Source organism: Malania oleifera, chromosome 6, assembly GCF_029873635.1.
Source record: "Malania oleifera isolate guangnan ecotype guangnan chromosome 6, ASM2987363v1, whole genome shotgun sequence".
Classification (NCBI taxonomy): domain Eukaryota; kingdom Viridiplantae; phylum Streptophyta; class Magnoliopsida; order Santalales; family Ximeniaceae; genus Malania; species Malania oleifera.
Genome location: NC_080422.1, coordinates 107,918,652 through 107,938,706, shown reverse-complemented (window position 1 = coordinate 107,938,706; position 20,055 = coordinate 107,918,652). Strand labels below are relative to the sequence as shown.

Here is a 20,055-nt window from a genome sequence, read left to right as displayed (position 1 = left end):
GATAGGAGAACAATGAAAAACATGGATATATGACGAACATGCTCACCTCCTAACTTCTTTAACAATGATTTAAAGAAGCCTGCTATAGGGATCATCCCCATCTAATGTAAAATTAGGGTATCATAAATTGGCTGGTCTGGCAGAGAAACTCCGCTTGCCGTTCAAAGCAAACCCACGGACTAGAACTGGTTTTATTAAAAAACGACGATGATAGAAAGTGAGAGCAAATGTAGCCAGAATTTTTTTATTAAAAAACAAAAATGCTTATCCCATGACTTGAGGAAGACACCAGGGATTCAACTTTTAGGGAAATTATAACTTCAAAAACCCGGGAAGCAACTATCGAGCAACAGTGAATCTACCCCACAGATGTTATGAAACAAAAGAGATGATGGTAAAACATGTGTTCAATAAATACATGCGTGTGCATTTGAAGATCTGCAGACAAAAGACTATTTACTTGGAATTGAGGCGCCAAATTTGTAGCATATGTCTTCCCCAAAAATGCGTATACTTCTCAAGGTGCCCAAGCAAAAGGAACCAACTAGAACTTAGCAACATTTTGTCAAAATATCACATAAGAAACTCTCATTCCACATATCAAGCAGGTTCATCCAGAATCCACAGACCACATTAGAATTTTAGAGATACATTTCCCAACACAGGAGTCATTTTTATCAAAAGAACTCAACATAAAGCAATAAATTACACAACTGTAAAATATTGCCATCCCTTTCAGAATCTGTGTTTATAAAATTTGCAAAACTTCACCATATAATTAACAAAGAAAGAAATGAGAAAGTCTACAAGAATATCAAATCATGAATCCATTCAAAGCTGCAAAGATCTCACAAAATAGTAAAACCTAAGACAACACTTATCTCATTCATGGAACTAAAAGACAAACTTCACATGGCTACAAAAGCCTTCTTCCCACCTCCGCCTGAAGATCCAGCGGGAACAACTTTCAAAACGTTGAACCTGACGGTCTTTGACAACGGCCTGCAAGAAATGATAATTCACAAAAAAAATATGAACAATTAGAATAGATAACCATGTGCCGATCCAACACTTCATATAGGCAGAAAGGATAAAAAAGAAAGGCCTTTTGAGTAAAGATTGAACCTGCACTGGCCAATAATAACATGATCTCCTTCCTTCACACGGAAACAAGGTGAGATGTGTGCTGGAATATTTGAGTGTCTCTTCTCATATCTATAATCATAAAAGAGGAAAAAAAACGTCATACTCTCCTTGAGAAACAGTTAGTTGCAATTATCCCTGTGGTTTCTGATCTTTTCAATTTGCCTCACCAAAATTTTGTAAAGTCAAAATGCCATCTATCCAAATTAATGAAGAAAGCATGGATTACACATCTCCCAAGTTTCCTACTCAAACTAAGTATACAAGTACCACTTGCATCATTGCTCCCACACTTGTACACAGAAATGCTACATCCACTTCAGACTCCAATACTAACAGAAGTTCATGATGGCAATGACTTCATCCACCAAGTAAACTAAATGCAAAATTTATATAAAAAAAAAATCACAAAATATCAAAATTTAATGAAATTAAAAAGTTCAACATCCCTTTGCAAAAACTAAAAACATACTTGACCAACATGTTTCCACCCCTTAATCGGACAAAAAAAAAATCACTAGTATTTTGCACTAGCCCAAAGTTCAAGAAGGTTTAGTGATTTTCTTTTTCTTTTCTGCAAAGGATAAATTGAAATACAAATACAAACAATCACACTGGCAAAAAACCAGGGAGGCAAATTGAAAATACCCTAAACTACAACAAGATAGAAGTGTGTTTAGCACCAAAAAACAAACACATCACATCATAAACACAACAGAACGTGCCTTTGATATTTCTTGACATAATGAAGATAGTTTCTACGAACAATAATGGTCCTCATCATCTTGGCGCTATGGCAAGTGCCAGCAATGATACGACCCCTGATTGAAACATTACCAGTGAAAGGACATTTCTTATCAATGTATGCTCCTGTTACCAAGAAAAAAAATAAAAGTCTCAAATTACCAAATTGTTTGCTTTCTGAGAAACAAAAGATTCTAATAATTCAAGAGTTCCTTTACAGCCATAGAAATAAAAGAAAAGTGTATATAAACTATTTCAACAAAAAGAAACCTTGGGTCAAGCAAATGATATTAAACTCAAACAAGGAAGTGTCTTATAATCAACAGGGCTCAACCTATCTATGATTTCATTAATCTGAATACTACCTGCTTAACTTAACTAGGAGCGTAAAAAATCTTTTATATTTGAGTCTCAGCAATAAAGCGTAATTACAATGACGGACAGTATTACAACATTATAAAAATCAACGTTATAAGGCTAATGAGAACAACATCATAATCGCCAGCCAAAGTTTTAAATAGTAGTGGTGAATAGCACAGTGCAACAATAAGAGGTATGGTAGAATGCAACGGTAGAAATGTTGCGTAATAGAAGCAGGTCCAACAGCAAAGAATATTTTTAAGACATGCACAACCTTGCCTATATGATGCAGTAGCAGCAACAAGGGAGGAGAGGAACAGACAGCAGTAAGGGTACTGCCAGGGGATAAATTGGGAGAGAGACACATAGGAGACGTGGAGAAGAAGAAGAAGAAGAAGAAGAAGAAGAAGGAGGAAGAAATGAAGAACCAAGCTCACTTCAATCTTCCTATTCAATTTTTTTTGGGGAGGGGGGGGGGGGGGAACACATGTTCACTTCAATTTTCCTATTCACAAAAACTTTCACATAGCTTTGATGCAATTTATAAGAAATCCTAAATTACAAGAAATTACACATTCACTCTCAAAGATATATGCAATTACAAAACAACCTCTAAAGCACACATATATTGCAAAGAAACCCCCAAATACACAGAAGCCTACTATAAATAAACCGAACACAATTAGATAGGATTCAACAATCCCTCGATCCTATTCTATAAAATTGGTTCCAAATTGGGCCAAAATTATCCACCCAAATACCCGCTTCAATATCACTATATCAGGAAATCTTCCTGATTTAAACCATAGCCTTCCTGGTAAAAATGTTCATGTATTTTTTGTCCTTCTGTTCAACCTACCGAAAGCCCGTTTAGTATAATACATATTTCTATTGTTTTTAAAAATTCTACACATAGGATGCTTGTATGTTTTCATTACTTTATGGCCATAAAACAAAGCAAATTGTTGATTAATCAAATAAGAAAATTATAAGTAAATCGCAGATTATGACAATTATGTGGTAAGTAAATTAATAAAATAGAATAGATTAGACATGTAATAATTTACACTATTAATCTACTAGGCAGAAAATAAACATAAAAAATTATATAAATTGCATTAGTTTATCAGCTAAAGTGCTAACATTTTAATGAAGATATACCAAATTTGTCATTAACTTGCAGTCATACTATGCAATCGAAAATATAATCATGATCGCAAAACTTATTATACCCCTTATAAAGACTGCAAAATAAATAACTAGAAAATTGTGTAACATTGTCATTATCTTCTCCCCCTCCTCTTCAAATAGCTAATCAGTATTATACTAGGCAGAAATAAGGGAAAATGAGAAAAAAATGAAAACTACTTTTAGCGCTGTAATGGTAGCACAGGACAGTTGTGACCCACTGCAGCTACTATGATTTTGTTCATCTTGGATCATTTTCACTATAAAGTAATGGCAAGGCCACTGCCTCACAATAATCAAAGGCCATAAAGAGATGAGAATGAGATTCACAAGATAACAAAAGCTCATTTCACTTCATTTCATATCATAAAATACTTTTAACATGCCAGGTCCCCCTTCAGAGATTTACTTTTTCCGCCTAACAAATGATTTCAACATTCAATATTCTAGTTGAAAGCTGACCCTTATGATAAAATGCAAATGCAAGCACATAGATTGCTAACATATGGCAATCAAAAGTTCAAGCACACTGCTCTGACTAAAAGAATACGCATCGACCAATATGCATATATGTACATAAATGGAACCTTCAATGGCTTCTCTGGGTGTCTTGAATCCCAAGCTTTTTTCGCTAACAAATGAAGTTAACATTCAATATTCTAGTAGGAAGCTGACCCTTGTGATAAAATGCAACTGCACGCAAACAGATTGCTAGCATATGGCAATCAAAAGTTCAAGCAAACTGCTCCAACTAAAAGTTCAAGCAAACTGCATATATGTACTTAAATGGAACCTTCAATGGCTTCTTTGGGTGTCTTGAATCCCAAGCCAACGCTCTTCCAGAAGCGATTGCCACCTTTTCCAGGCCGCTTCCCCTTCCCAGATTTCTTCGAGCTGTAAAGATTTTACCCCCACATTAGCTCGCAGGAAAAGGCAAATCAAGCATAAAATAAGGCAGCATAAACAAAATGAAACAGATGAAAATCATTTCTTTTTTTGGTTTATTTTACCATAAGAACACCTTGGGCTGCTTCAGAAATGCCTTCTCAGTCTAAAAAAGAAACATAAACCACAATATGAGAAAACAGTTTGAGTTAACAGCTAAAACATCAGAATCAAACGAAATAAGACAACAGAAATAAGCACAGAGAAGCAAAGAGAAGAAACCGTATGCAGATCTTACCTGTTCCGCCATGGTTAAGAAAGAGTCAAGGAAGACGGGAGACAGTACAGGAGGGGAAGAACAAAACGAACCCTAACCCTAGTTCTAAAACTCTCAAGGGCGAACGCTTTCGGCGTTTTAAAGCAGCAGTCTAAAGGATCCAGCCCGCGCGGGCAAAGCGAAACGGGTCGGGTCAATCATATTTGAATTTATATTCGATTTAAATAACTTAAAATATAAAATTATATTAAAATTTATCCTACAACACTTTAATCCGAATTCAAAATCTGAAATTTTTGAGTTCAAATAAAATTATATATTGAAATTGACCACATAAATCTTATTTCTATGCATGAAAATTTATTAAATTTGTGTTTAAAATTATTTTTAAAAATATATTTTATTTTACCATATTAATGAGAATATTTAATTTTTGGTTATTAGACATAAATAGATCTTATTTCTTAATTTTTTGTAACAAGAATATTAAAGAAAAATCAAAATCAAATATAATAAGTTTGATAGACTTGGTTTGACGAACCTACCAAGCCTAAACACAATTTATGAAAATAAATAAATAAATCAAAGCATTTTACTAAATTAACTCGATTGTATATGTAGAGACCCGAAATATATATATATATATATATATATATATTTATATATATATATATACATATGAAAGGAGTTTGGTTTGGTACAGACCAAACCGTTAACGGTTTGGTGAGCTCAGGAAAAACTGTCAACGATTTTGAATTACCAAGAGCAATTAAAGTAAAAATGTGGTAAAAACAGTTTGGTTAAAGACCAAACCGTCGATGATTTTGTCTGGGATAGCAACCTATAAATAGGGCTTAAGCTCTTTTTTTTTTTTTTTTTGAAAACTCCTCTCTCTCTCTCTCTCTCTCTCTCTCTCTCTTCTAGGGTTGCAAATCCTCTCTCTCTACCTCCTAAATTTCTCTTCATTCTTAGGTCAGATTAAAAAACAAACACCACTTCAGGATCCTAATTCCAATCTTCAGCACTTTATGTAACGCCCCATCCTGAGTTTGCTAGGGAGCACTGCGTCTCTCTTCCTCCACCTAGACCAAACAATAAGGGATGGGCCTTATCGGACTAATGACTGGTCTCACAGACCAACACGGGTCTTTTTCAGTGTGTTTTGTCCTCACTCACACACATTTTCTAAGAAAACTTCCAAAAGGTCACCCATCCCAAGATTACTTCAAACCAAGCACGCTAAACCGTGGAGTTTTTATGGGAAGGCTTCCGAAAAAAAAGATGCACCTTGTTGATATAGGCAGTAACATCTAATCCTTTTAAGCTTTTCTTCCACAGGATATCACACTTTAACCGAAGCGAAATCGTCGTTTGGGCATCACAGGCATCACTATAGGGATAAGGTAAGAGGAATAAATTATGTCAGTTATTTTTAGAAATTTTACCGATTAAAAATGAGTATGTGATTACATGAACGTTATATATAATTTTTCTAAATATTCAGGTATATGGATATGGTGATTCTGATTAATATATATGTATTTGGGAAAAACTAAAGTAAGTAGGGTAATCATCTCATTTTTCTTATTAAACATGTATTTTGAGTTATATAAAATTATGGAGATGATCATACCTCTGTTTTCAGCGAAATATATTTTCCCTGGGCAGTTAATTACATTATAAATTATCACTAAAATTGTGTGGCATGAGGACAGATTATGAAATGACAGTTTTATTCTAAGATACGACATACAGACTATGATATGACATTTTTATTCTAAGATACAATATGACAGTTATGATATGACGGTTTTATACCGATTATGATATGACAATTTTATACTGAGATATGAAATGACGATTTTATACCAATTATGATATGACAGTTTTATACTGAGATATGAAATGATGATTTTATACGGATTATGATATGACAGTTTTATACTGAGATATGAAATGACAGTTTTATACTGATTACGATATGATAGTTTTATAATGAATTGTGAAATGAGATCATGATACTATTTTATGTTATAAATGTTACTATATGGTATAAGAACTCTAATGGACCAATTATGTTAAGAGCACAACACTGTTGCTAGTATAATAGTGCAGCTACACTATTGAGAAAGTGTAGGCCGTTGGATAGTCGATTGGGCCCGAGAAAAGTAGAGTACCCCCTAGAGTTCGAACCAGGATAGATGGTAGGCCAATCATACTTACATATGATTATGTTTGACTTAGCATGGTGGTAGGCCAGTCATGACTAAGTCCAGTCTTCAAACCGTACAACCTGATCATGTGAGGTTATTATATGATGATAAATGATGGTCATTCGGAGGAATTCTTTTATGTATATATGATGATTTACGTTATGCAGAGAAGTCATTGAACCAAAACATGTTTTTGATTAAAGAAAGTATGTATTTTCAAATGTATAGGTGTGAGTACAGTTTTATATGATTTTTCAATTAAAGTTAATTATTTAATGGATACCTTTACTACACTAAAGTCCATGTTGCCACACACTGATGGTAATCTATTTGTCTTACTGAGAAGTGTCTCACCCCTTATAGCTTTTAACATTTCAGGAAATCCAAGGAGCCGAGCTTAGGGAGCTTCGAGGCGCGATTAGATAGTTTTTGGGTTGAAGTAAGTGTTTGCATGACACTGATCTGTATATATATATATACTTTTGTATATTTTGGAATGTAATATTTTCGTTGGGAAATACTGATGTAATGATGATGGTTTAGAACTCTAGTATAATTTTTGAGGTTTGATGTATTTCTGTTGCATGTTCAGTATGAATTATGGACAGGTGTACTTGGTACCCCACTTCAATTTCGGGTTGTTATAATGATGGTATCAAAGATATATGTATAGAGAATAGCACTCCGGGCCTTACCGAGTTCGGGGCACGACAGTTGTGGTATCAAAGCAGTGAAATTTTCAGGTCATCATAGTATATAAGGTATAATAAAAATTATATTAATGTATATAATTATATTATAATTATATTACAATACAATATTATATGAAATAAGTGGAATGCAAATTTTAAACAAAAATTTTTCTTGAAACATTGTATCCTGAAATTGACTGTATTTGAAAAAATCACAAGAATCGAGATGAACTCATTAAGAAAGAATGTCATCAAAACAATAAAGTATTTTATGACTGGTCGCACACACATTTTTTATGTCAAGATATAATGTTTTAAAAGAGTTAAAAAATAATTTTAAAAAATGTTCTGTGTTTTAAAGCAAATACATAGTTTAAATATTTAAATCAAATTTTATTTTTATCTCTTATTCTTAATTATTGAAAAATATATAAAGAAGGGTACTGCGATATTGTAGATTTCAAATTCCAAACTAATTATTAAAAAATAAAATTGATTAAATAATAAAATTTCAATTTTAAAAGCAAAATTAATTACAAGATGAAAAACTATTAGTTCTTAATGAAGAGTTTATAAATAAATTTTTAAAAAATAAAATAAAAATTATTTTATCAAACTCTTTATAAATGATACATTTTTATGAAAAAAACAATTTAAAAATTTAAAAGCATCTAAAGTTTTCTAATTATTAAAGGTAATTAAATATTAGTAATTAATGATATATATTTTTTACATTTACTACTCAAAAATTAAAAAGAAAAAAAATTGATTATAAAAAATATGAAAAAATAAAATATACAAAAGTTTAGAAAATATTTTTAAAACATAGAGATAAGAAGAATTCAAATACAAAAACAATCAAATTAAACAAAGCAGAACAGACAAAATTAAAGGAGTAAAAGGTGGATGAAACGAGTTCTTTAAACAAATGAAAGGACTTACAGGAATTTATAGGAGTAGTGGAGCCCCAAAAGTCTCTTACTTTCAATGTGGGACTAGCAAAGCCCAATAGAATGGCTCCATGTGGAAAGTCAAAGTTAGAGCTCGTGTGCAACAACAAAAAAATCAAGTCTTAGTCCCATTAGGTGGGATTGTTTTCTGCCAATTTATGCGATCATGGACCATATCTTTTAATAGATTTAAGGATATTAAATTCTTACTTACTATATCCTCCCAAGTTATTTTAGATATACCCCTACCCCTTTTATTGCCCCCACAGATACTAAGTCACTCTTCCTCACAGGTGCACTACGTAGCCTACGTTGTAAGTGTCCATACCATCTAAGTCGTTCCTATCTTATAGACTAACAATTAAGATTTGTTTGAATAAGAAAGATAATTATTAAATTTATACAAAATTAATTTAATATTTAAATTTGAGTTTATAAACCTTTCATCAATGGTAAATTTCTTCTTGTTCACTTATTCTTTTCATTTCCGTCTTTTAGGTTAATTGAATCGTGATTCTCGATCAGTCCCATTCTTGATCGTGGATTTGATTTTCAATGGAAACAGATTGGAGCTTTTATTATGTTGTTGCCTTTCATTGCATGCTAGATGTAATTTGATGGCTTTCTGTTTCTTGTTCAACCTCTTGGAATTGGGTTTTGAAAACACTAATATGAGTGTTCTGCACATGAATATTTGTGTGCAAATTTTTGTTGGTAAACATTTACTTTTTCTTATATTTTTTATAAACATTTAGGCTCTAGATTTTTTATCTGCAATGAGAAAAGATTTAGATTCATACAAATTTAAATAAAATTTAATATATTTTTCATAATATTTTGTTCAAATTCAAAATCAAAATTTTTAACTCCCAAACACTAGCTTAATGTATTTCAAGGAAAAAATTATAAGAGAATAGAGAGCTTCATCAGTCACTTGTTTCTTTTTGTCCAAGTCACTTCTTATTTTGTCCAAGTTGATTCTCTCTAATTTTGGCTTGAGAATGCCCACTTCTAGTTCCTTTTTTCTTTTTCCTTTTTACCAAACAGGCTACTCATTCACTATAAAATAACTTTAAAAAAAAAAAACTAACACCACCATCAACTAAGCCTTAAATTTCATTTTGTTAATTTTGGAAAATCACTTTCTGCAATTTTGTTTGGCCATGACCATCTCTTAATAGTCGAAAAGAAATCCATTTTTCTACATCAATCCAAGATTTAAACTAATCAACTAACACAAAATAATTAAATTAAAAAAATAAAGATAACAAAAAGACAAACTTACCATTCTAACCAACTATTTAGTAGGAATTATAGAAATAAAATGTAATAAAATTAATCTTTACATTTTCATGTTCACCACATAGTTTTTCATTATATTCCACTTTCAACACATTTCATTTCAGCAAACCAAACAAGTCCTAAGAACATTGGTGGTTGGCAAGAACATCTCCCAGTAATTGAAGAGATTTTTCTCCAACCTCAATTCAATTTTTTTTGAAGTTTATAGCTCCTCTTTTTTCTTCTGACCTCCTTTTCTTTCATTTTCAGTCATTCAACCAAACAATAAGAGGGGCAATAGAGTCGTGAAGTTGAGTCTCTGCATAGATTATGCATTGTACTGTGAAATCACCATCCCAAAAAGGCTAATTACACCAAATCAAAAATGCAAAAGCTATCAAAAACCCTCACTAAAATAATAAATTCTTTGCTTATCTGAAAGAAGCATCAAGTAGAATTAATGGCTGCTAATAGTGCTTTGCCATATGAATCCAATTTGCATTCTCTGCAGTTGTATGTTTTTTTTGTGGGGGAAAAAATTTATCTCAATGGGGGGGAAACTATGAATGTATCCCCAGGTCCTCTGAGTCAGAAAAAAAAATAAAAAAAATAAAAATGTATGATATACAACATCAACTATATGAAATATACCCTCTATTCATAAGAACAAATGCCACTAGCCTGCTTGCATTCAGGATCATTAAGTCATAACAGTCTTCAGCACTGGTCCCATTGCTTGAGCCTTTTGTCTCAGGATGAATCACTCTCTCTGCATTACCAAAAAAATAAATCAATCAATCAAATACATCACAATCAACAAAAATAGAACAAGCATAATGGGGCACCCAAACATAGGAATCATTATTTTCATAGGCCTTCTTTGGAAGGAAACACATCTAAACCAGTTACACATGCTTAACACAGAGTAAACTTATTTTAGAGGTTTGGTATACACATGCTTCTTCACTCCATTGAACTCCAGATTACCCATACCACAACCATATAATACCTACAGCACAAGGCTCCCACACCATTATTGGGGTCTGGGGAGGACATGATTAGACAGTCTCCCCTCCACATTTGGGGAGGATGTATTCATGACTTGAACCTATGATCCTCTGGTCTGGGTGTAACACCTAATTGCACCTGTCATGTATATCTGAATTGGATAGATTCACAACTGAAAGAGGAGGTCAACAATAAGTTCTTTCAAAATTCACTATTTGTCCCCCCTGTAAGAAGTGTTCCAGAAATGTCCAAAATCAAGTAATCAAATCTATGAACGAATGGATCGGTACAAACTGGAAAATTGGGTATAACTGAAACTCTTTCAAAACAGTGTATCCAAATTAAATATCATTCGAAAGTGCACTCAATTTAGAGAGGGAGAGGATGAATCCTAACACATTTGTTTTCTAGTGAATATCCAGCCAGGAAATCCAATCCAATATTAGATTGCCATCATATGTTGCCTATGCTCATATAAGATTCTATAGTTACCAGATCAAATGGTCATTAATAATTAATGGATTACAGAAGCACAGGCAGACCAAAGATTGTACAATTTATTAGGCAACCCAATCTATATGCACTTATTGACAATATCTAAGAAAGAGGTTCAAAACTTCAAAACTAAAACTCATACGAAAATAGAACTGGCAATTTCATAAAACAGTATCATCAAAAAACAAAGGACGGAAAAAAATACAAAATGAGAGGAGCAAAGAAACTCTCAGAACCTTCTGACGTTTTGAATTTGGGGGACTCGTTTCAAGATCACTCTGTTGGCGAGAGGTCCCAACATGAGAATTCTCAGCCTGCAATCACATCATTGCCCACATTGTTCACAGAGAAAAAATGATAGTCCTAGAGGGTAATTAGGAAAAGAGGCAAACTTTTTTGTTACAATAAAGCAGAAAAAGCCATGAAACATTACTAGTATACTTACTTGGAAAAAAGAATCTTGAGCATTCCCATGCTCAGAAGCAACTGCTTCTTCCTGTCGTACAACATTTTGCTCCGAACTTCCAAGTTGAGATATGGAAGGCATCAAACGATGAAGCAAATTGGACAAGAAAATTCCTTCTTCCGTGGGTCTTGGATCCGGCCCCTGTACAACTCCAACACTGCTGGTTGGGCCTGCAGGCTGTGTCACAGAACCTGTACCTATTCCCTGAGAGCTGACATCTTCTACATGGATTTCACCACCTGGAAAAAGGGTCCTTAGAAACTCAACAACTCCATTGGTAATCTGTCCCCCAGATTCTTGGTTGTGTTGGGTCCCAGCACTTGACAGAATGTTAATATTGGAACTACGTGATTGAGGTGGCTGTTGTTGTCCTGAACTGAAAGGTGTTAATGATCCTGCAAAAGCAAGAAACTTGTATAATTCAGCACCTGGAACCACGGTCAACTGCATTGATCCACCAGTTCCAAAAACATATGCATTAACTCATCCACTCCTAGAATCACTTTGCCAGCTTTCAAGGCAAAGTGGTTGGGTATGGGCAGGTGGACAGAGTACAATACTTTGCCTAGTATGCTGTATGTTGGAGGTAGGATTAGTTGGGCGACTAGTTGGGACTGCCATGCAGTTGGCAATGCTAGTTCTGTATCATTGGGAAGTCTGTCTTCAAAACAAACAACCAAGCCTCAATTCCTTACAGAGAAATAAGTGTCTCATCAATGCTAAAAATAAATCCACTGATATGATCTTTAGACCCCACCATGTTATGTGACCTTGTTACAATGAATACATGCTTTAAGAAGAGAGAACGCATAATAGCCTTAAAGAGTGGAAAAAGTGAAAATCAAATAGGTTTTTCTATTTACTAGGAGGGCAAACCATTTATCATGTCAGGATTGTAAAGTTATCCCAAGTGGAAGTTTAACTACACAACTTAAAAAGAGTTTTAGTATCAGATATATGTATTAAAAAAATGGAAAAGAAAGGGTAATAGAAATCAATGAAAAAGAACTAGGTGGCCAAACCTAAAGGGGGAAAATAAAATAAAATTTAAAGATAAAATGATCAAAGATTGAGCAATAGGGGATAGCTTAGATTCAATCACTCTTTGGAGTAGGATAGCTAGCTCTATTCAAAAGATAGCATAAGAGTTTTTAGGGGAATCTAGAGGAAGATTCTCATTTAGTAAAGAAAGTTGATCATGGGATCCAGAAGTCCAAAAAGCCATGAAGACAACAACAATTGGATTTTTTTAAATAGGGCAAAAATATAGAAACATGGGAAATTTCGAAAAGTATAAAGGGGCAAGCAAAGATGCAAAAAGGGCTGCCTCTGAAGCTAAACATAGAGCACATAATAATTTACATACTAGATTAGATACAAAAGAAGGGAAGGGAGACATATTTAAACTAGCTTAAGATAGAGAAAGAAAGAACAGGGGCATAGGCTCAGACCTTGATCAGACAAAGGTGGGCTACTGCCAGCTCTGTGGAAGAGGAGCTCTGGACTTGGAAAGGGATTCAGGCAACCAAGGAGAAGAGAAAGGCACTGTTTCTCATCCCTCTCGTAATTTTCTTGTATGCTTGGAAAGGAAGGAACAGGAGAGTGTTCAAATATTCAATTAGCCACTTCAGATCAGTAAAGAGCAGTGGAATACTACAGTTCCAGATGGCACAGTGGGATTCTAGTGAATGAACACAATATAAATTTAGATTTCTGAGACATCCTATAGGACAGTTGACTTTGTGTACTCTATGTTGGCATCCCCTTGATGCCCTTCTATTAAAATCTTTTACTGATAATTATATATATATATATATATATATAAAAGAAAAAAAAGAGGAAAATATTCTCTTGGTTAAAGAATACATACAAGATGGAAAAGCTACTTTAATAAACTATTTAATGAAAACCAAGTAGAAATCTCAAATTCAGAATTAACAAATGAGGAAAAAACTAAAATTTTGAGATTTAATCGCAAAGTTAGAGTTAATGAAGTCAAGTTTACATTAAAAAAAGATGAAAAATGGAAAAGCTACAAAATTGGATGACGTCCCAATTGAAGTTTAGAAATGCCTAGGTGATAATAAAACTATTTGGCTAATTAATCTATTTAACACAATTATAAGATCTAAGAAAATGCAACATAAATAAAAAAAGCACTTTAATACCTATATGCAGAAAATAAAGAGACGTTCAAAATGGTAATAACTATCATGGAATTACACTTATGAATCATACGATGAAACTATGGAAAGAGTAATTGAACAAAGACGAAGATTAGAAATGAGGGTTTCAATGTTATTTTAACAGGATTAATGGAAAAGTTTAGGGAAAATTAGAGGGACTTGCACATGGTTTTTATTAACTTAGAGAAATCCTATACGACACCTGGGGAAGTTCTATGGTGGGTCCTCGGAAAAAAGGAAGCATGTCGTAGCCTAGTAGGTATACGATGTCACTAATAATATTGTTTTTTTTTATCAGAAAAGAGAAAATATATTAGCAAGGCATCAAGGGGATGCCAACCCATGGTACAAAACATCAACCACTCCAAAGAGTGTCACAAGCATCAAGAATTACAAAATGATCTTTAACACTTTTCCCACTAGCCAGCTGGAGACAGCAGCAATCCATTGATCTTTGCAAGTTTGAAGTGAAGTAGATGAATCTTTGAAGGATCTCTTTTTTTTTTTTTTCCAAACACACCAAAAGATGGCAAGAGGGATGAGGTTCAAAGCCTTTCACTTCGCCTTTGTGGCTCCAATGCCTTTCCAAGCCCAAATCTCCCCTCTAACTGAATTTGTTGTAACCCACTGCTGCCCAGCCAAGGAAATAACAAAATTCCACAAGTTCCTTGTCCAGGGGCAGTGAAGAAGAATGTAGCTGACTGATTCTGTGTCAGCCATACAGAGAAAACACCGATACGTGACCGTAAACCCTCTTTTCTACAGATTGTCAAGGGTTAAAATATTTTCAGGTACAGACTCCCAAGCAAAGAAGGCAACCTTTGAAGGGGCTGCTGTCCCCCAAATGTGAATCCAAGGGGAGTTATCGCATTTTGTTCCCAATGGAGAGAGCTTCTTATATAAATGAGAACACAATTTTTGTCCAAAGCCCATTTTGGCTCATTGGAGATGTTTTGGTGATGGAATTAGTAAAGAAATTTGTAGAATTCAGAGTGTGTGAAGTTCCCAATCTGCCACGTTACTTGTAAAAGGAATGTCCCAGAAAATTCCTTGATCAATGACTTGGAGATAATGACTGACAAGGGAATTTTTGTTACAAGCAAAGCTGTAGATGTAAGGAAAGGAAGCTCTAAGATTACTGCTCTCACGCCACACATCATGCCAAAAATAAACATTGGCCCCATTCCCAACTTGAAATGTCACAAATTGGAAAAAAGCATCCCATCCTCTCCTAATGAATTTCCAAACTCCCACTCCATAGGGATCCCTTATATTGTCAATTGTCCAATCATTGTGCTCAAGCCCATATTTACACACAATAATATCCCTCCAAAGGTGGTCTTTCTCCTTTATGAACCTCCAAAACCACTTCCCAAGGAGGGCTTTATCGAAAGTGAGGAGGGATTTCAACACTAAACCTCCTAAAAAGGTTGTTTGATCACTCCCCATCTAACAAGGTGATATTTAAACTCCTCCCCTAAGCTTCCTCAAAAAAACCTTCTCCGAATTCCCTCCAATCTCCTAGCAACTGAGGCTGGTAAAGGAAGAAGAAACGTGAAGTAAATTGGAAAATTCATCAAAGTGCTCCTAATAACGATGTAACTAATGATATGTAGGATAGAATAATGACTAGCGCTAGGGCCACAGGTGGAAAGTCTAGGGATTTTCCAATCAAGGTGTACATCAAGGATATGCTTTGAGCCTTATCTTTTTGCATCGCTAATGGAAGAACTTACGAGGGATGTCCAAAATGAAGTTTCCATGATGTATGTTGTATGCAAATGACATCGTCTTGATTGATGGAAACTAGGGGTGGAGTAAATTCTGAAGTTAGAATTATGGAGAGAAGTTTTAGCATAAGTATAAAAATAACACAGCATATAAAGTGTAATTTGAGTCGTGGAAGGAGGAATATTGGAGAATAAATTAAACTTGATGGTCAAAAAACTAATAACACCAGTAGATTTCAATACCTTGGATCTATTTGAATCGAAGGAAATGAAATACACAATGTTAAAGTAGGTTGGTAAAAAGGAGAAGTGCTCCGAACATGTTGTTTCATCGTAAATCCTCTTAAAATTAGAACGAAAGTTTTATAGAACCACTATAATACCAGCTATGCTATATGGATCTATTAGACAACTTAGAAACAACATAGCCAAAACGAAAAAGTAAAAGTTGTCAAAATGAGAATGCTAAGGTGGATGAGTGGTATAATGTTACAAAGATACATTAAGGAACGAACACATACGCAATAAATTAGGCATTGCATGTGTAGAAGAAAAGATAAGGGTGGGGTGAGTGAGATGGTTTAGTCACATGCAACATAGACCAAATAGTGCATCGATGTGACGAAGTGAGCTAGTTACTATTAGTGGCAGTTGAAGGATTAGGGGTAGACTTAAAATAACTTGGAATGAGATAGTAATAAGGATTTGTCCGCCCCAAATTGTCAAAAAGAATTGCCTAAGATTGTGTAAATTGATAGAAAAAGGATTCATGTAGCCAACTCACCTAGCGGGCCTTAAGGCTTGATTTGTTGAAGTTGCAGTTAACTTTTGGTGAACTAGATCATGAATGCATGAAAAATGGGGTCATATGAACCAATTCACGATTCCAAAGGTGTTAGGTGAATTTGGAAGCATTGATTCAGCCAGTATAGATTATCAATACCAAAGCAAAACAACAACAACAACAACAACAACAAAACCAAGCCTTAAGTCCCACTAGGTGGGGTCGGTTATATGAATCCTTTTCTGCCAATTTATGCGATCAAGGACCATTTCTTTTGACAGATTCAGGGATATTAAATCCTTACTCACTATCTCCTCCCAAGTTATTATGGGTCTATCTCAACCCCTTATACTGCCCTCTACAGTAACTAACTCACTCTTTCTCACTGGTGCACTATGTGGCCTACGTTGCAAGTGTCCATACCATCTGAGTTGTCCCTCCCTTATCTTATTCTCTATAGGAGCTACACCTAACTTACTGCGAATATGTTCATTCCTTAATTTATCTTTCAATGTTATACCACTCATCCATCTAAGCATTCTCATCTAGGAAACTTTTACTTTTTGGATATTATGTTTTTTCGTCGCCCAACATTCCGATCCATAAAGCATAGCTGGTCTTATAGCTATCCTATAAAACTTCCCTTTCAATTTTAAGGGTATTCTATGATCACAGAGCACACTTGAAGCACTTCTCCATTTTACCCAACCTACTTTAACTCTATGCATTACATCATCTTTAATTTCTCCTTTAGCTTGCATAATAGATCCAAGGTATTGAAATCTACAAGTGTTATTTATTTCTTCATCATCAAGTTTAACTTTGTCTTCAATATTCCTCCTATCATTACTAAAATTACATTTCATATATTCTATCTTATTTCAACTTATCCTAAAGTCTCTAGATTCCAAAGCTTCTTTCCATAATTCTAACTCAACCTCTACTCCGTCCCTAGTTTCATCAATTAATACAATATCATCTGCAAACAACATACACCATGGAACCTCCTTTTGAATACTCTTAGTCAATTGGTCTATCACTAAAGCAAAAAGATAAGGGCTCAAAACAGATCCTTGATGTACACCTATGGTGGTTGGAAATTTTCTAATTTCTCCATCTATAATCCTTACACTAGTCATTACTCCATCGTACATATCCTTGATGACATCAGTATACCTACTACATACACCCTTTTTTTCAAAAACCCACCATAAAACTTTCCTAGGTATCCTATCATATGCTTTCTCAAGGTTAATAAATATCATATGCAGGTCCCTCTTCTTTTCCCTAAACTTTTCCATTAAACTTCTTCAAAGATATATAGCTTCTGTGGTAGATCTCTCAGGCATAAAACTAAATTGATTTTCTGAGACATTCATTTCTAACCTTAATCATTGTTCAACTACCATTTCCCATAGATTTCATCGTATGATTCATAAGTTTAATTCCAAGATAATTATTACAATTTTGATTATCTCCATTATTTTTGTATATAGGAATTAAAGTGCTTTTCCTCCATTCATCTGGCATTTTCTTAGTTTTTATAACTGTATTAAATAAATTAGTTAACCATATAATTCCGTTATCACCCAAGCATTTTCAAACTTCAATTGGGATGTTATAGCTTTCCCTTTTTCATCTTTTTTAGTGCAAACTTAACTTCATTAACTCTAATTTTGCGAATAAATCTCATATTTTTAGTCTTTTCCTCATTTGACAATTCTAAGTTTAAGCCTTCTATTTGATTTTCATTAAACAACTTACTAAAGTAACTTTACCATCTTTCTTTAATGTCTTCTTCCTTAACCAAGACAATATTATCAAAATTGGGACACCTGCAAACATCCTTCTCACATCATAAATACAAATATTATCACTAGACATATTTATTTATTCTATTTTATTTAGGTAATTACGTCACCATAATCCAGCCTGCAAAAAATATTTTCCCCACAAAACTGCATTAGATACCAGCATTCCCAGGTTTACATCTTCTTAAATATTTAATGATTGCTTGTCATTTAATCCTTTGGACAGCACACATACACATGCATAAAATTTTGCAGGAAAGAACCTTTGATGAGCAGAACAACCAAGAAATTTGGAAATGTGAAATAGAATAGAAATGAGGAAAAATGATTCCCCATTTCTTATGAATGGGAGGGATTCCTTCTCTTCGGGCTTTCATTTTAGGTGGGATTTAAATGATAGCGAGGTGGAGGAGCTCTCTTCTTTGCTCATTGTGCTGGAGGGTTTCCATATATCCAGTAGGAGTGATGGTAGAGTTTGGTCTTTGGATCCAGGGGATTATTTGTGTAAATCTTTCTTTTGTCACCTTATTAAAGCTCATGTGGTTTTTCCTCTCTATCAGGGTATATCGGCAGCTTAAGTTCCTTCTAATATGAAGGCGTTCGTTCGGCTGCTGGCATTTAATAGACTTTAACACCAAAAATCTGCTACAGAGTAGGAGGCCTTCTAAAGCTTTGTTTCCTGCGTGTCTTATGTGTAAGGAATAGCTCCGAGGATGCATCACATTTCTTTCTACACTGTTCATGCTTGGGGCAAGTGGAATACACCATTTGGAGTTCTTGATGAAGTAAGGGATGGTCCAAAATTAGTGGAGGAGCACTCAACTGTTTCCTTTACTGGTTTTAGGAAAGGTGAGGACGTTAAGAGGCTGTGGAGCCGTGCTCTGTGTTGTTACGGAATATTGGCTGGAATGGAACGCCAGAGCTTTGTTTATGTAAAGAGATTTTCAATGGGGCTTTTTTGGGACAGGGGTTGGTAATTGGCTTCTTTTTGGGTTAATAGCACAGGCCGTTTTAGGGCTACTGTTTTCAGGAGGTCAACCGGGATCGGATGGCTTTATTAAGTTGATGTTGATTTTATTTTTTATGTTTTCATGAGTGAGGACTTCTTGTTCTCCTGTGCTATATCTGTTTCTCCTTGATATCTTCAATAAATCTTCTTTTTATATCAGAAAAAGAAAAATACTGGTTGATACAGATGTAATGGTGCAATACCATAGAATAGAAATTGATTAAGTCAACTATTTGACTAGCATTTTTGTAAACATAAAATTAAAAAAAAAAAATTCATGATTTGAGAGCAATCTTTTTAGCAAGTTATACTTTACATTAATGCCCATAGGCAAAGGGTGTGGGAATCATATTAATATGAAGGGAACGCTTGGTATCACTGTCAAAAATTATGAAAAGCAAAACCCGAAACGAAAACTAAAAACCCAAAATAAAAACTAAAAATCTAAAACCAGCAACCTGTCTGGTTCAACAACAACAACAACAAGCCTTAAGTCCCACTAGATGGGGTTGGCTACATAAATCCTTTTCCGCCAATTCACCCAATCGAGAGTATTTTTCTCTATTAGATTAAGGACTATTATATCCTTCCTCACTACCTCATTCCAAGTTACTATAGGCCTACCCCTACCCCTTTTCATGCCATAAACAATAACAAACTGACTCCTTCTCACAGGTGCTATTAGGTCGGCGTTTCAAATGCCCAAACCATCTAAGCCGCCCCTCCCTTATCTTGTCTTCAATCAATGTTATATGTAACAGTCCTAGACCCAACTTCGGTGAGTTATTGTCTGCTTTGACCCACTAGCCTCACGATTTGTCCTACAAAAGGCG

At 34.4% G+C, this 20,055-nt stretch overlaps 2 protein-coding genes across 13 annotated transcripts in view; both read right to left on the bottom strand.

Annotated features, from left to right (window-relative positions):
* Positions 1–560: 560 nt before the first annotated feature.
* Positions 561–4,777, bottom strand: LOC131157891 (small ribosomal subunit protein uS17). Its single transcript, XM_058112338.1, has 6 exons — positions 4,619–4,777; positions 4,446–4,486; positions 4,229–4,329; positions 1,869–2,013; positions 1,126–1,215; positions 561–1,002 (listed from the first exon to the last, which is right to left on the bottom strand). The coding sequence occupies exons 1-6, from the start codon at positions 4,628–4,630 to the stop codon at positions 909–911; spliced, it is 483 nt and encodes a 160-aa protein (XP_057968321.1). The 5' UTR covers positions 4,631–4,777; the 3' UTR covers positions 561–908.
* Positions 4,778–10,144: 5,367 nt separating this feature from the next.
* LOC131157889 (ubiquitin-like domain-containing protein CIP73) overlaps positions 10,145–20,055 on the bottom strand; it is a 34,846-nt gene continuing 24,935 nt past the window's right edge. For 7 of the 12 annotated variants that reach the window (XM_058112331.1, XM_058112335.1, XM_058112332.1 and 4 more), the window contains exons 14-16: positions 11,682–12,097; positions 11,473–11,550; positions 10,145–10,502 (exon numbers count right to left, since the gene is read on the bottom strand). In XM_058112331.1, the coding sequence (XP_057968314.1) occupies positions 10,494–10,502; positions 11,473–11,550; positions 11,682–12,097 (503 nt within the window). In that variant the 3' untranslated portion in view covers positions 10,145–10,493. Of the gene's footprint in view, positions 11,551–11,681; positions 12,098–20,055 lie in introns of all 12 variants that reach the window. The other 5 variants (XM_058112325.1, XM_058112329.1, XM_058112326.1 and 2 more) reach the window with 1 other exon arrangement.

What these genes read in the sequence shown, in the direction of transcription:
- LOC131157891 (XM_058112338.1), bottom strand. An exon ending in TATGTCAAGAAATATCAAAG is followed by an intron (nt 1,216 to 1,868) that starts GCACGTTCTGTT and finishes TTATGATTATAG; the next exon opens with ATATGAGAAGAGACACTCAA. An exon ending in GTTATTATTGGCCAGTGCAG is followed by an intron (nt 1,003 to 1,125) that starts GTTCAATCTTTA and finishes CATTTCTTGCAG; the next exon opens with GCCGTTGTCAAAGACCGTCA.